The sequence below is a fragment of the Aquila chrysaetos genome, chromosome 5 (genome assembly GCF_900496995.4).
Source record: "Aquila chrysaetos chrysaetos chromosome 5, bAquChr1.4, whole genome shotgun sequence".
Lineage (NCBI taxonomy): Eukaryota > Metazoa > Chordata > Aves > Accipitriformes > Accipitridae > Aquila > Aquila chrysaetos.
The window spans coordinates 16,757,137-16,774,660 of record NC_044008.1 but is presented as its reverse complement, the minus strand read 5'-3'; the positions used below and the strand labels follow the sequence as shown (position 1 = coordinate 16,774,660).

The 17,524-nt window shown below is 41.1% G+C and overlaps 1 protein-coding gene across 2 annotated transcripts in view; it reads right to left on the bottom strand.

Moving 5' to 3' along the window:
- KIF21A (kinesin family member 21A) overlaps positions 1-17,098 on the bottom strand; it is a 93,848-nt gene extending 76,750 nt beyond the window's left edge. Inside the window, exon 1 of one of the 2 annotated variants that reach the window (XM_030013843.2) lies at positions 16,701-17,098. In XM_030013843.2, the coding sequence (XP_029869703.1) occupies positions 16,701-16,744 (44 nt within the window). In that variant the 5' untranslated portion in view covers positions 16,745-17,098. Of the gene's footprint in view, positions 1-16,077; positions 16,110-16,700 lie in introns of those variants that run through there. The other variant, XM_030013845.2, reaches the window with a different exon arrangement.
- Between the last annotated feature and the right edge of the window lie 426 nt (positions 17,099-17,524).

Below are 17,524 nucleotides of genomic sequence, written 5' to 3'. Positions count from 1 at the left end.
AGGCCAGGGAGGGTCTTACACTAAGGCTTAAAGCTTTCATAAAGGGTCATATATTTATTAAAAGCTACAGACAGATATATCTACATATTAAATCTACATATTAATCCATAACTTTAAAGCTGTTTCAGACTGTTTCCTCACCAGCACCAAGAAGTCAGAAGACTGGATGTTAACGCAAGCTACAAACTCTGCTTCACCAACCGCTATGAATCAGGCAGCTGCCTCCCACACCTATACAAGCACATGACTTTCACTCCATTGCTGCACTCAGCTTCAACCACATCCTACCACTGCTTTCACAGTAAACTTCAAAAAAAAAAAAAAAAAAAAAAAAACACAAACCCACAAAGGGCAAAAAAATCATACGGCAATAATAAAGCTCTAGTGTTTCGGCCAACCTCGTTTCCACTTAAAATAAGTTCCTTTAGCACTAGAAACAACATTTGGGGGATGCGGAGAAGAGGGGCTGTTTATTCCAGCATATGCTAAAGTAACATATTCAGAAAGAAAAGTTGAATATTTAGACAAAATTTCCTAAGCTTTTGTGTTCTACACAAATTGCCCAGAAGTATTAAGCAAGGTCTTAAAAGGGTGATAGTAGATCAATACTATTTATTTTTTCTAGAATTTCCAGTTTTCTCTAAAACAGGTACTTTAATTCTTCCACAGTCTGCTTTTACAATTTCAGTGTCAAAGCTAAAAAGAAAAATCTCTGTGCTGTTTTAAATTTTAATATTTTGCTAACTCATGCTACACAAAATTTTAATTGTACGATTTAACTGATTTCACCACTGAAGCTGAAGAAATGCTAAAGCAAGGAACAATGATAGCAATGAAGGCTCTTTCAGTTCTTAAAAAAAATATTTTTTTAATAAAATACTGTCAGGTGTTTTTCTTTTTTTAAAAGAAACATGACAGTTAAGCAGACAGTACCACCTTAAAATCTTAACAGAAAAGTTTGTTTTCTCCCTTGGTTTCACCTATAGACTTTGCTTGCCCATGCCTTATCACTTGATTTTTGTTTACACAGGAACTCTATCATCAAATAAGTGCAACTGCAGGGCAGCCCTTATGTAAGCCTCATCACAAGAATAATTAGCAGGGCCCGTAGGAAATTACAAATAGCTTATTTCCCAACTATACTTACCAGAGTTAATTCAGTGGTCTAGGAATGGTTAAGAACCAGTGGCTGAAGAATGGGAACAAGACAAATTGAAACTGTAAGTGAGCAACAGATTCAGGACAGGGAGCGGGATTACCTGGAACTAATGAAAGGAGACGATTTCCCTGCCTCTTGTAGTTTGAGGTCAGGACTGGTTGTACTTCACATACAATCATGTTTTTAACTAAACACATAATTGGATTCTCAATCAAATCCAGTTGACTAGTGTTACACAATATGTCAGATAATCTTATCAGTGTCAGAATGGATCAAAAATGTACACAATCTCTTGTCTCTTTTCTATACTACCCATCATCATCCTAATCTGGAGGTATCACAAACAGTTTTCAGTTTAGAGTAACAAGACTTCAGCCCTGTGTTCCCAGGCAGCCATTGCAATGCAGCACATTTAGGTTGTCCTCTAATCTAGAGCAGCAGTGTTGGCAGAGGGGTCTTGCAAAGGCAGCAAAAATGGAGAAATACAAAGACTCAGCAGCTGGAAAATAGTACAGCAGTGACACGCCACCTAAAACCTGCTGTCACAGCAGGAACTGCTAGCTTCAGTACCTCTAAAGATTCTTGTTGGAACCGTGGGGGTTTTTTTAAAAACAATAAAATCTGGTATTTGAAGTCCTTTGTCACCTACCTTAGATAATAATTTCAAGTAAACAAACTAGACCAGGACTCAAACAAGTGAGAAAAACCTGACCAAAAAAAATTGGTTTTCCTTTTTAAAAAACAAAACCCTACATCCCACATATGAGAGGTCCTTGTACAATCTGTAGCTCTCCTGTGATTTTTGCATCAGTCACAAGCACACTGAACTGGAACAACTCCAGTATGTAATGGCACATAATAAGGATATCCAGAGAGATTTGTGGATTAGAAGGAAAACAGCTCTCGCTGTCCTTGAACCTTTCAGACTTCACAATAAAAATGGAAAGTCCCTGCCTCTACACCCCCCTGTCATTCCTACCTAGCTGTGGGAGAAGAAAGGGAGAGCTTTAAAAGTCCATTTCCTTTGGGAACAAAACTTTTCAGCTATTTCTCAAAGTAACTGAAGATATCCCCTACCTTTGTGCTCCAACTGTACCTAGATCAATAAGCAATAGGAGTCTCCCCAGCACCATGGGGTCATTGATACTCCAACACCAGACCTGATGTTATAAACAGCAGCAGATGTCCAACACTTTGTAGCTTAGCCCTGTACTGAAGAAAAAAAACTAAAACAAAGTCACACAGATTATTTAGGTATTTCCAACTTTGGAAGCAAGATGGCCAGTGTGCCCTAGCTGGACATTTTCTCATGCTGGCATATAGAAGTGGGTACAGTGGTGTATATATATAGGGTATACGGCATCACCCACCTTGACAGGCAGTAGTATAACCAGAGAACTCCCAGCACTGGTAATGGCTGCAGCAGAGAGACAGACCACTTAAACACAAAAATCTCTTTCAGCTATTTCTCCCAGTAGTACCTCGTAAGTTATACATCCAGTATCACTTTACATCAACGAACACTAGTGCTCACGTATTAATATATCCATGTCTTTGTTTTAGCCTAGCAGTTTTCCTTCTGGTGTTTCCCTCATCTACTTTTAAGATCTCCAGAGATGGAGCTTTCAGCTTCAAAGGACAAACAGATAAGAAAAATAAGCCTCAATAATCTAATTTATATATTGCACTTTGCTTTTAAAGTGACTTGGAGGGAAAAGGTCTTACAATGTGTTGAATGCATTAATACCTGAAACCCTGGGTTACAACATAACTTAAAATCATGCATTAAACTGTTTTGAATATTTGAATGCTACCCCCAGAGCCATTCTGAATGATCTGATGTTCAGAAGCTGGAGACAGATCTTACAGAAATGCGAGACAACTAAGTGGCCAATGCATTATTAGCTGACAAGGAAGAACCAAACCAAAAACCCTATGCCTTACAGAAAACAGCAAGAGTGACTCAAGAAAAACAAGTTCACAAATTTAGTATTTGAAATACAGTTACTATCACTAAACATTTAATGCATTAATACACAAAATTAAAATTGTAGCACTGTTGCTATTTGGAACAGAAAATGGGTTAACAGTCAGGATCCTACAGTTTAGTTTATATTATCAGAATGAAAAAAATAACACAATGCCATTTCATGTAACTTCTGAGCAAAAGAGAGGACCTCTCACAATTCCCCTCTGTACCAAGGAGGCAGCAAAATGGCAGAGCAATTTTCACTAAAACAGTGCAGTACATTACAAGCGTTCTGCCCCACTGGATAATCCTTGGTTAGACATATAGCCGTGACCAAAAGAAGTTTAATCTTAAAATGAAAAATGCATGCATAAATTACAGAATACACATACAAAAAAACCAGTCATCCAGCTAGACTACAATTAGTCAAATTTCCTTGACATATCTGATAAAACTTGAAAGTCGGTAGCATTTCCTAGCTGCAATCCGAGAAACAGAAAGCATATATGTTGAAGTGATGCAGATATCATGAGCTTCAAAGCACTTTCTTCAGTCCACCAATACACTCCTCTGTTTTAAACAGATTGAACTTCAACCAGACAACTCTTACACAAATACTAGGCAGACGTCCAACAATACAAACCAAGCTGAATGTTAACTTTGCCCAGTGCTCCACACACCTTATACGTATGCACAAACCCAAAGAAATAAATAAAATTTTAAAATCCATTTTTCAATAGACAAGACAAAAACTGGTAACACGCAAATTATAATTCATTTCCGAAAAGTCATAAGAAATTGTTCCAAGATAAGCAACTGATGCTTTGGGTTGTATTCACAAGATTATCATGTGCTTCACGTGATAAACCACTGACTATTATCTGCATTTCTTTGACTTACAGAAAATAGTTTGAACAAGCCAGAAAAACTGAAAGACTGAAACATGAACTGTCATGGGGCGGGGATGACAGGGAAACAGACACAATTATTCTACCAGATGGCTGAAGAGAGCATGAACATCTGAAAAGCAAAAAAACATTAAACAGTGCTGGAGGTTAATTATTCTCATTAGTCAGCTTGGCCAAAAGAATAAGTGAGCTTAAACTGTGGCAGAGGAAATGCAAGCAGAAGGTGACTGCCAGGTATTCCTGCTGGGAGAAGAGGAAAGCAGATTGTTACCCATAACCAAATCACTCCAAATGCCTTCATAGCAGCAATATCGCATCTACCATGAAATAGTCTTCAAGACAGGTAGGGAAGGGTTGGATAAGGGGGAAGGAATAGACTTCAGAACAGAAAGAATATAGAAACCATGGAAACAAACAAGAGCCCCTGGTACTTCATGCTGTGTATGCTTACAACACATTACCTCCTAATAGCAGCTGTATCACCAGCACCACTGGATGACTGTCAGTCCCCCAAGAATCTGCTCTATCATATTTAGAACTCATCTGGAGAAGAGCCTGCAGCCCCTTTGCTGAAGCTGTCCCCATATCTCACCCTTTCCAACAGATCATAGACACAGAGCTCTTCAATATTTTCCTGGCTTTTAGGCCTTGCCTGCTCCCTTCCAATACAGAAGAGAAGATTACCATGACAACAGCCCCAAGCTCCTTACTGAGGATCACATTGGGAAGACAAGAGGCAGTGGTCATAAAGCAAAGCAAGAGACTTCCCAACTTGCCATAAGGAAAAAAAGTTTGCCCATTGGAATAGTCAAGTATTGGTTGCCCAGAGACTGAGGAATCTGCATCCTCAGAGGTTTTTCCAAGACCTAGCTTGACAGAGCCTTGAGCAACCTCTCCTGAACTTAGTTTTGACCCTGCTTTGAGTGGCGGGTTGGATCAGATGCTGTCCTGAGGTCCCTTCAAACTTGAATTAGTCTAAGCTTACCCTTCCATATCCGTAAGGCTTTGTTGTTCATGTGGACATTGTCACAACCCTGTAAACATATTCTGACATCTGAATGGGATCACTCAACCTTGCTGAATTCAGGTCCTGGCACTCAACATGCAGCTTCACAGAATTACAGACAATTGGGATAGAAAAGAGCTGGAAAGGTCAGAGTTTATTCATCCACTCTACCTTTCCGGACCAAGGTAATATCAACTATGTCCAAAATGTTCCCAGCAGTTATGAGCTTAAATGTTTTTAAAAGTCTCCTATACAGGCAATTCCACATCTTCAGGGACAAATTGTTCCAGGACATCCATCCTTACAATAGAAAAATGTCTTCTTCCTACCTTTTACTTTTCTTACTGTAATTTAAGCCTATTACTTTTTTATCCACTTCACATTGAACATGAAGAACAATTTATTCCCTTCTACTTTGTATTTGACTCTTGTCAATACATTGACATGTATTTCAAGACATGTTGTGAGACTGAAAGAGTTAATGTCTCAAACATTGTTGTGGGGCAAGTTCTGCTTAAAGACAAACGCTGCACAGCAAGGAACCAAGGTGAAAAGCCCATCAGCTCACATCAGCAACAGGAGGGGGAGGGCGTGCTGGACAGTGCGCAGCTCCCTGTTCTGATACAAAGATCAAACAATGGCCATGTCTACAGGGAAGGAGAAGTTACTCCACAAACGACCCCCAAGCCCAAAGGCTCACAAACTGCTCATTAACCTGACGAGTTTGGGTGCCCACCCAAAGGAGGGGCAAGGATGATAAAAGGACACAAACTGAAGCCCCGGTTGCACAAGCCCACCAGAACCGGACCTCTTGGCTGACTGAACCAATGCTGGACCCAGGGCTGGTGAAATCTTTCTCTCTTCCTTTTTCTCTCTGTCTTCTTCTCTCTTTCCTTTTCCTTTTCCACAATCCCTACACCTCATCTGTTTCAAGACATAAACTGTTGACCAAGTCTGATACTAAGAGTAGATCCAGCCGCCCCTAGGCCCTTCCCTGAGAAGGAGTCTGGAAAGCAAGGGGGTCTGCTCTGAACCTCATGACTGAACAGGAGGGATCTCCTTATTCCCTGAATTGATGTATATGGTTACCCTGGGTTACACAGTTTACAGAGGTAGTCTTATGCCAATTCCTGTTGTGAGAAAACCCTGCCACCTACTACCACACCTCCCCAGTTCAGTTTGCTTCTGTCATGAATAAAATCTTTAACTGACCGTTTGGTGTCGTTTCACCTTAATTTAGCCCGAGGGAATTTTGAATTAAACACGACTCCCTGGTCTGTCCAGTCTGGGTTGTGACACATGTCTCTTAGCAATCTTCACTCCTCATACCTACACTATGGAACCGGTCATGTTTTCTAGACAGTCATTTCCCTTCCCTTTTCAATTCCCCTCAGTTAGTCCACATTTTTCTTGAACTGCAGCACCCAAACCCTAACACTAGACATCAGCCAAGACTTCAGCAGTACTGAACAAAGGGTATGGATTACTTTGCACCTTACATGAAAACTCCAATTTCCACATACACTAATTTCCTTCTTTTGCTATAAGACAACACTGCTGTTTCATGCTTAATTTTTACATATTATTCATAATCACTTGAATTCTTGCCTACAGTAGCAGCAAAGAGCGCACTGGCCCTTTATGTTCAGTCAAGTATCATCCAAGATGTAGGCCAACACCATTTTACACAAGTCCTCTCTTCCCAAAGAAACATCTCAGCATGCAGCAGTCATGAGAGTTAAAAATCAATCGAAGCATTGGCCTGGCATGGGCCAGCCCTGCTTTCAGGGCTGCAAGCCTAGAACAAAGCTCTTCCATCTGAAGCTCTCAGTTGGTACAATGTTTCTTCCTCTTTGGGGCCTACCGAGGCTTTATTCGTTGACATTTAGAGAACAATGAAAATTCCATCTGTTCCTCAAAAGCTTTGCTAACAATGATAATGAAATATATCTACAGCTATGCTTCAAAAACGCAGAGCCAAGACAGTAGGTTGACTAGATGACCAGCCAATGTAGATCACTTTGGGGAATGTGTGGGGAAGAAAAAGAAAGAAAGAAAACAAACAAACGACACCCACAAAACAAAACCCTAAAGCTTTTGGGAGTACAAAAAAAAAAAAAAAAAAGCACATTTAATTATACTGATGTTTAATTATCAAATAATTTCCCTGTCAATACCATTTCAGATCTCATTTTTAGAGCTCACTGAACACCAGTCCACTTTTGCTGAACTCAAAGTTCTTCTAGCAAAGATCAAAATGGCAATTTTATTGTTCCTGAGTGACGGGCCAACTGATTAGATTAGACAGAAGCATAAGCCACACTCCAAGTGATATAGATTGAACAGGTGGCCTTCTCTCTGACCTACTACCTCTTCAAACACTGTTAAAAGTAGAATCCTCACCTTTTCTATCAAGTCTAGAAAATATATATTCAGATATTTACTCCCCCTTAACCCAACATGAAAATATTTTTCTGGTCTTTAATGCGTCTCAAGCAGTTTGCTCATAAAACAAAATCAACCTTTCCCAAATATACCAGTTATTCACACAGATGATAAAATTGTAACTAGAAAGAGAATATACAGGAGATGTTTAGATGGTACCAATATCTCTAGCCTGCAAAGTAATGTGAATAGATAAGACGTCTTTAAAAAAAAAAAAAAATTCAAAGGCATCACATTACAGAGGCAGAGCCTAAAAATAATGATTTAGTATGTACATAAAATTAAAGACCAGACTTCAAAAGGAATGCACTTGAGACCAGGGAGTGAAATAAAACTTACCTGGACAACTTATGTAGAGTGAAAACTGAAGCAATGTATGGTTTGCTTAGCAGGTTAAAAAAAACAAATATAAAAAAAAAAAAAAAGAGTAGTCGGCTATTTCCTACAGATCAAAGTGTCTGGTACAGGCATTTTTTTTTTCCTCTTCACAGAGAAACAAATTATAGGGGGAAGGGGAAACAAAGCCATATATATGCTTTAGCAAAACAGAATTTTTAATTGTAACACTTTTCATAGAAGGTAATGACTAGCTCGGGTGTTTTAGTAGCAGTTGCTTTTCTCATGATACTACAACATGTATTATTTATATCACACTAAGTGTTTACTAGACTTTGAAGCTACATCTTTGGCCTGAGGAGCTTATGACGTAATTCTGATATGACAATACACAAAGTGCCAGTCGAGCATGGGGAGGGAAAAAGCAGGAAAACAATATTAAAAAAGACAAAAGACTACCTACCTACACTCATAGCCCTCTCATATCCTCATAGGGGTGGAGATGGGGACATAGAGATTCTGTCCTAGGACACAATCAAGCTCATACTAAGACAGAGGCACTGCTGCAGTTAGCAAATATATTTAATCAATATTATTGAGTGACAGATTAGCAGCTCCAAGATCTTGGGATAATGAGGTACTCAGAGTGACACAAAAGGTCTTAGGACTCATCTCCAAATTAGGCCCATATTAAAGGGAAAAAATGTCCAACAACATGAATGCTAAGAATAGTTGGCTTTGAAAAACAAAGTTAAGTAACTTCTTCATTTTCAATATTTTGAATAAGTTATATAAACAGACATCTTTCTTAAGTCAGTCTACCTTTCTATCTTTATATTCCAAGAAGATGCAGTCTCACGGGCAATGTGGTACAAAATGCTTCAAAGAAAGTGGCTTATCTGGGTTCCTACTTTCTATATAATACTAAGGGTTATACTGTACATGGGACATTTCTTAGTAGGCTTGCTAGCGACCCCAGAGTTATGCAAGACTATATTTCATTATTTGCAATATATTTCTAGAGGATACCCTTTCTTTTATGTTTTAAACTACTACTTGCATAACCTTTTAATCAACATTGCTAACAAGTCACATACTTCAATGTAGTCTCTTGATGAATATTAATACTCCACAGCTATATAGCTTTTCAGCTTAAGATGCCCCCTTAACTTCGTTTTGGCAGTATTAAGCAAAAGACAACTAACATGGCTAGAAATGGGAAGAAAAAAAAATAGTCAATGAAAATAATGAAAAAATACACAGGCTTAAACAAAGAAAATAATCAAGTGGTTGGAGCATTGACTCAAGATGTGGAAGGCCTTTGTTCAAGACCCCAAATGAGATTAGACTAGGTAAACAGATAAGACTGATCAAACTCTTCCACTGAGATGTCTCATAAAAGAGAAACGTTCTCTGTCCAGTCCTATTAGCTATAATCTTCCATGTGTTCAGCTGTGGTAGTTGAACCATCATGCTATAGCATGCTACAGTCCTTTAACTCTTATCCACCTTGAGAATCATGTTTTACTCATGGTTTTAAAGGATCAATTATGTTGAACATAAATGAAAGGGAAAATAAGTGTCCTTCAAAGCTACAGTATACAACAGAAAGCATTTCAAGAAACCTGGAGTACTTAAGACCGAGTATGGAAAAACTACAGTAAATCTAACACATCCTGCAAAGAGTTAGGTATTTACTAACCAACTGAAGTATGCAGAGTTCCTGTAACAGCATGAATGCAAGAACCACCAGCAAGACACCAAAAATTACCTAGACAGCAAATTCTTTAATCCATTTTTAAATCCAACAATGGAAATGCACTATTCGACTTGAATGCATATAAATTGGTGTGTATAGTAGAATAATATCATAACCTTTTACTAAGGTTTTGTTGCTCTCAGCTTTTTGTGTTGAAACTCCACAGTAAACAGACTCAAGGGATACGTCATTCATTTTTGTTAGGTGGACTTAAAGACCTAAAGATGCTTAAAGTGTAAGTTCTTTAAACTAAAATGAATTATTCCAGCAGTGGCCAACTTTACCAAATCTGTTGACGATACTAACAAAAATAAAGGACCAGATGGTACCCCCTCCTCACTCCTTATTCCCATACAGAGTCTATCCAGGAAATGTTTTATGCTAATCAATTGTTAGCTCTGAATCAGCAGGTTTTCGCATTTTAAAATATATACTGAATAGACCTTCTTTATGCATCACTGTGATGCTGACCTTAAAATCCTTTCACTGTTCTTCATTTGCATCTTGTTGCTATGGTAAACACATCAAACAAGAGAACATGTTTGAAATATTGGGCTGCATTTCTCCCTTTAGTTACAGTGGAGTACACACATTTATTCCAGAAAAGTTTCACCAGGGAAAAGTGGAAAAAAACATGGAGAATGAGAAAAAAGGAGAAAGCACGGGAAGAAAATGAACCGAGATTTAAAACAATTTTAGAGAACAGAAAGAGAGCACAAGAAAAAGGCACAGCTTATGTAGTTACTCTTGCTGGACTTGTTCAGATCTGGTTTGATTTCTAATTAAACTTTCTTGTTCACCCGTTCAAATGATACTTTTAACTTCTTGCAAGTATTTTACGCAGGAATAATACTAGCATAACAAAAAATCCTCTGCTCCAGCAGCCACAGATACGGCAGGATGCTGAATCTTTTCCTTTAACAGAAAAAAATGCACCTAAAATGGCTTTATTTCCCCAGCATTAATCAGGCAACAGAACATGAAAGCAAGAATTCCAGCAGCCATCTCTGAGTGGGCACCAAGGGTGATCTATAAAACACTTAAAGCAAATAAAGGGAAAGCAGAGGGAGCAAGGCTCCCTTGATCCTAAGCACAAGGACCATTCAACTACTATAGAAGAACTTAGAGAAGTCACACAGAAAAACTGAAAATGTGAAGCCTTGAGTTCAGTAATAAAGGAATGTCTAGACCAACAATATAATTCCTAACTCTCCATAAAGCATAAGTAGTAAAGAAAACACCATTAAATGGAAATTGTTGACTAACTAAATGGATTTTCAATGTGAAGTAAACTCCCAAGTCTTCTACAAATTTTGCGAAATGCCAAGTTAGAAATATAATTCATGTTCAAGTATGAACAGAGCACTTATGCACACCACTCATTGCTTTTTCCTCTTCTTAAGTTCAAGACATATCCAACTTTTAGTGAGGGACATCAAGGGAAATGTCAGACTAGGATTTCTTTCCCCTCCATCAAAGAATGAGTTTGTGTTTACATCACATGAGTGGTGGAAAGGGAATTTTATTTCCTAGAAAGCAAGATCACAGATTTCAGCCTGCCCCAAGCAATATCAGTTACAGATGATCAAGTCAGATATGATAAAACCTGAATTAATTCAGTGGCAGATGGTGTCATGTCTTTTTTTTCAGCTAAAATGCAAAACATATGGATGGGGTAGAGTAAAGTTTCAGTGAAGGACAAGGGAATGTTTGTTTAAGTCAGGGAGGAAAGAGAAATATCAAAACTAACAAAAGATATGTAACATGAGCTTTCAAAAAACAAGATCACTTTTGTAGCTTTCCACTAACGGACTCTCTCTCCAAAAGAGGTATTTCCCAACACCTAACATGTCCCCCCAAAATTACTATTTAATACTGCTGAACATTTTTTTTCCTTTGATGAGGCATACTTGCTTACTGATAAGACTGCTGAACTTCATTAATACAGTTACTTTGAGACATTTTCCCCAAAAAACTTTCACAGCTTCACATGATTACAGATGGGTAATAACTATTGTCTAACAAAAGGAAAACATTGGTTCATTTTAAGAAGCCAATGAATAGTACTGTAATCTATTGCTGTTGCTTATCTAGTTACAGAATGATTTATGAGAATGCTTAGCACTGCATGGGAAGCGTGAAATGAGTACCTCTGCCCTCCAGAACTTATGATATATACCACAGCATACATGACCATTCATCTGACATTTGAGGATCTATTCATTGTAGGAAGCTTAAACACTGCTGTAAGTGTTTGCAGAACAGCAGCCCAAGAAAGAAAATCAATTTCAACAGCCATCAAAGTGCTTCAAAACACACCTATCAAAAAAAGACAGGTTCCTTCCACTCAGCTGCTTCTTTCCTAGTGTATTTAACAGTAGCTGGATCTAGCACAGAGGAGAACAACTTCAGTGTAAAAGCTATTAGAAAAAAATGCTGGGAAAGGGGAATCCAAAAGATGAAAATGTAGAGGGAGGCATGACAACAACAAACAGCAGATTCTGTATGGAGAGAAAAAAAACCACACAGGAACTAGCAAAAGGAGGAAAAAAACGCCAAAGTCCAACTGGTCACATAGTTCAAGAACGGGGGGGGTGGGGATGAAAAGAAATCCAGTGTTCCCATAATAAACCTTTGCAGTGGAAGGCTAGGATTACAAGGGATGAACATATTCCATTTGCCATATCAAAAGTGAACACTGTATCCTGATTTCATGCCACAAGCAGCTTGATTAGTTGCAAAAATCTCTGTCCCTAAACTGAATTAGTAATCAATACGTTTTTCTCAAGTACTTCATCTCCCTTTTGGAATACCACAAACAGAAGCTGGGTGGTTTTAATTCATCAGCTACACTTATTACTCCTACTGTTATTAGAGAAGTTTCCCAGTAGATCCATTGCATTTTGCACACATAATTTCCATACTTGGCAAATATCAACATTTCCCCTTTGTGAAGCAGTGTCACAATGTATTGCAGACACCCAGGGTGGGTACCAGAAGGAAACTTTTTAGATGATTCAGAGAAGAGGTGGGTGGCCGGATCCCACAGCCTCTCTACACACGTGAGGAGGAAGGTAGCAACACTCCCCTTCTTTGCTTGAGGGATGAAACACAGAGCAGATGTCAATCACAGCAGATGAAGCAGTAGCATAAGGTACTCTTGCTGAAGTAGGGAAGTAGGCACACATATACAAACATACTGAAGATGATGAAAAGTGGAAACTTTCACAGCCCTGCTCTTCACTGCTCACTGATGTTAAACATACATGATTATAAAACACCATCCCCTAACTCATTTCTCCCCTGGTTCTTTGTTTTCTGCCCATTAACACAGTTTCAGCTGGGCTCCACCTTTCACAATGACAACGTGCCCAATGCCAAAGCCCTACTTCCTTTAGCTTCACCAACTGGCGCTTCATGTCTTATTATTGTCCACTCCACCTGAGGTGTCACCCAAGCATGTCTGAGTGACCATCTTGCTTCTCTTGACTACTGGTCAGCTTCCACAGCTATTCATCTTTCCACATTGTTCTTCATTATTTCTTCTTCTGTTTTCACACAGCATCTTAAAAGGCAGTACTACAAATCAACACTGAAGCTTATCATCTATATGTCTGGGGCCTCCACTGAACTCAGATTGAATCAAGGCCATCTTCCTCCTTTGGAGGACTATTAGATAGAAGTTTACTTCAATGTTCTACATTGTTATGTCTTCTCCATAACTGGATCCAAATAACAGACATCCTTCCATACTTTATCAGATAGTAGTCCTCCATGCAAATCTTCCGGTGAGCTCTATCCAAACATTATTGCTCTCCAAGAGTTCCCTTGTTCAGCATGTATCCAAAAACGCAAAGGACCAAAGTCCAGCTTTCTTGTCTTCTTAGATAATCACTGCTAGGACATCCTAACCCTACAGCTCCAAGCCATATGGAGTGAGGATAGGCACTAACTCCTACCTCTCCTGTTGGAGCTATTTCAATTCCCATGACACAGCTCAGGTCTGGTTGGTAAAAGTAAACATAACTCTGACCTAATGATTATGGGCACTGACTGCAGTGACCCCCTCCAGTCCCTGGATAGCTCATAAAATGATTCTAAAATGCAATACTGACAGAGACTGCTGGCTGTTGAGGACCTCAATTTTAGGTGAGAACTTCATCTACCCAACATGCCGGAAGCCTACACACTGTATTTTGGCTGTGGACACTACTGAAGTGGCAAGACACACAAGAATTAGGAACTAAAGTCTACATCCTTTTGTGGAGTTGGTTCCAGAAACAGTTGCCTATGACATTTATGCCATTTCATAGCCTTCCCATCAAAAGTTAGTTTTCATATACCGAAAAGACATTTACAAAAGCAAGACAGCAATTTCAGATTTACAAAAAGGATATCTTTTCACATTTAAAAGAAAAAACAGCCATCTGATTAGATAACTATCATTGGGGCTCTCTGATTTTATCTGAAAACAGACACTGTACACAGTCACACAGAGAGCAAAGCTCTCTGTTGAAGTCCCAAACGATCATCAAAACTGTAAGTCCACAAGTCTTTCAGTGGTAGATGACAAGAGAGAAAGAATTTTTTTCTTAATTGGGGAATTTAACACTAGTTACTGGTTTACCTGCCAGACTATTTTCAGCTTTCATGCTTCAGCAAACCAGAGTATTTAGCTCACCATTCACAAACCCATTATTACACTGAAGAAAATGGGGAGCAATTAGCATACAAGATGATAGCTTAAAAGTGGTGCTAATTGGAAAGAATGAAGTATTTTTTAATCCTGTTGTATACAATTAAGTGAGATAACCAGGGTCTGGAAAAACAATTTGCTAAACAATTTCAGTGATGTCTATTCTATAATCTATGTTTAAAGTTTAAGCAAATTCAGCTTGGCAGTAAGTTCAGTGCAATATGCCTTTGCAGTACCTTACTTCAGTTACTACCACGGGGGTTGCAAACTAAAAGCTGGGACTGCTGTAGAGCAAGCCTTGTTCAGGAAACATACATACTAAAACAATGACTAATTCATCAGAACAGTGGAGATCATCACTGAACTAAGCTCAAATTCCCAAAAAGAACTGAAGAACAAAACCAACAAGGAAACAGAATGTAATATTCATAACGCACGGTACAGCATGGTGCTGATACACAGAGAGTTGCAAGACCAGTTGAATTATAGGACTGTGCAAAATACACAACCAGAAATAATAAAAAACCATCTACAAAGAGCTACTGGTGGGGAAAAAAAAAATGTGCATGCTTTTGTTCATGATTGCTAAGCAGAGAGGAAGAAATCTTGTACATGAATAGTTAATCTGCCAAAAGGAAGAAAGATGCAGTTCTTCATTACTAGTGAACTGCACTCAGACATAAGACGTTAGACAATTATAGTACAGACATATGCCTTGTAACATTAGGGGTTTGTTTTCAAGAGCTACTGCTGGGTGATTTTAATTCACTTTTGCAAATTCTTTGCCATATATTGTTTCTAATCTATTTATCACACACCTACAACTATAAACATATTTGCACCAGTAGGTTTTATTTAATTCCTAGCTGCAACAAACCTCTGTATTTGTAAATGAACTTCTACATCACTATTTTGTTTGGCTCAGAACATATTTAATATTTTCTTCAAATGACAGAGCAGTCTGTAAACCTGTAACACACCCTATTTTTAGGATCACACCTATCTCATATTTTTCTTTTTAAAAATACAGCCTAATTATGCTTTGGAATAATACCTCCCTGTACTTCAAGTGAAAAATGCTTCAACAGATAACACCACTCACAAAAGCATCTCTCCCCATAGAAAATGTTACTGCAATCGGCAAGCAGACTTTAATGAACAACTGCAGCATACACCCCATGTTATCATGCAGGGGCGGTGTTTCTCTGTTTACTGAAAATGTTATTGAACCGTTCCCCCCACACGCACATACCAACAACAGCATGCAGTAACATCGCTTATTCCTACGCCCTGCAGAGAAAAAACGATCCACCCTCTTTGTCTTCCTGCACAACTCTTGAATTATCTACCAAGGTGAGATGTATGTAGTGGTTCCAAGGACCCACTGGTAGATACAGACCTTCCCCTAAAGTCTGCTTTCTTGTAGCATAATACTCCAAGTATGCCAGCAGATATTATAAAGCAACTTCTTCAAAGGAAATGAATAAATCGTCATTCAGCATCACAATCAAAACTCAAATATTGACATGCATATAGATATATATACGCATATATATATATACACGCACATATATATACATATATAATTTTTTTCCTCATGTTTGAATTATATAAAGACATCCGTGGGCTAATCTGGAAGTTCTTCAAACAATAAAATAATATCTTCACGTAGAAAACGAAGAAGAGCCAAGAGTTCACTGATGAACAACAGATTTTCATCTCTGATAAAAAAGTAATTTGAATTAGCTGATGTTTTAAAACGATTTAAGCTCCACTCCCATTATGACTTCTACATATACCTATTCCTATTTACTGCGAGCAGCCTCATGGAAGCCCATCCCTCCCGGTATGTAAGGTCAGACACAGCCTCCGTGGGATAACAGCCTTTATCCTTCTAAAAATATCAGCCTGCCAGGATCCACTCTCGCAAATCTCCGTGATGCAAACAGCATCGCTACAGTCTAGGGGTGCTTTACTTCCATGAGTAAGCACTTGCAGCACCGGGCTATAATTAGGTGGAATATTTTTAGGGTCACTGCTGAGAATTAGAGAGAAATGACCGGGAAAGACCTCGGAATGTTGGGTTTGGGGTTTCCCCCCACTCTGCCTTGGGCTATTTCCAACCGCCGTGAGGAAAAAGCGGCTCAGCAGCAGGAGCCGAGGTGACACGCTCTTTCTGCAGGGAAGATGTCCCTCGCCGCCGTCCCCGTGCAGCGATGCCGCTTCCCGCGGGCGGGGAGCTCGCACGCCCCGCTCCCGCGCACCGCCCGCGGCCGCTCCGCGCGGCGGGCCCACGGCACGGGGCTCACGGGCACGGCCGGCCGCCGTCACCCGCGGCGTGAGGGCCCGCGGGGAGCGCTCCCCCCCGCCCCGCCGCCGCCCGGCCCCCGGGCCCCGCAGGAGGGGCGGCGCCGCCGCTTACCTGACCGCCACCCGCACCGAGCTCTCGTCCTGGCCGGCCGACATGGTGCCGGGGAGCTGGCGAGGGGCGGCCGCGAGCCTCGCCGGGAGCGGGGGGCGCTGCCGGGCCGAGGAGGGGCCCGCCGGGGAGGAGGTGGGGGCACGGCTGCGGCTCCCCCCTCACCACCGCCTCCTCCTGCTCCGCCACCTCCTCTCTCCAGCCATTTTAGGTGCCTGAATGAATAGGTAGGAGCCGCGGCAGCGCAGGGCGGTTCGCGCCGCTCCCCCGCCTCCTCCCCGCCCCGCTCCGGCCCTTCCAGTCCCTGGGCGGGGAGCGCTGTCAGTCAGCCCGCCGGCGGGCGGAGGGACGGGCCCCGGGCACCGGCCCCCCGCCCCTCCGGGGTCCGGCTCCTCCGCCCCGGCGGCCGCCCCGCGCCCGCTCCAGCCGCAATGCGTCAGCAGGCCCCGCCCCGGGCAGCCGCCGCCGCCGCCGCTGCCGCTACCGCCACCGCCACCGCCGCCGGCGCGGGCAGGGCGGCCGCCTCACGGGCCTCTCCTCACGCACGGGCGCACGGCCCCCGGCACAGCTCTACACACACACCCACACACGCACGCACACACACGCATCCCTCCTCTCCACGTACCCCGTCTCCACACACACACGCACCCCCCTCCTCTCCACGTACCCCGTCTCCACACACACACACCCCCCTCCTCTCCACGTACCCCGTCTCCACACACACACACACCCCTCCTCTCCACGTACCCCCTCTCCACACACGCACCCCCCCCGCCCCTCACGCACCTGCCCCTCCGCGCACACACCCCGCTGTTGTTTGGACACAC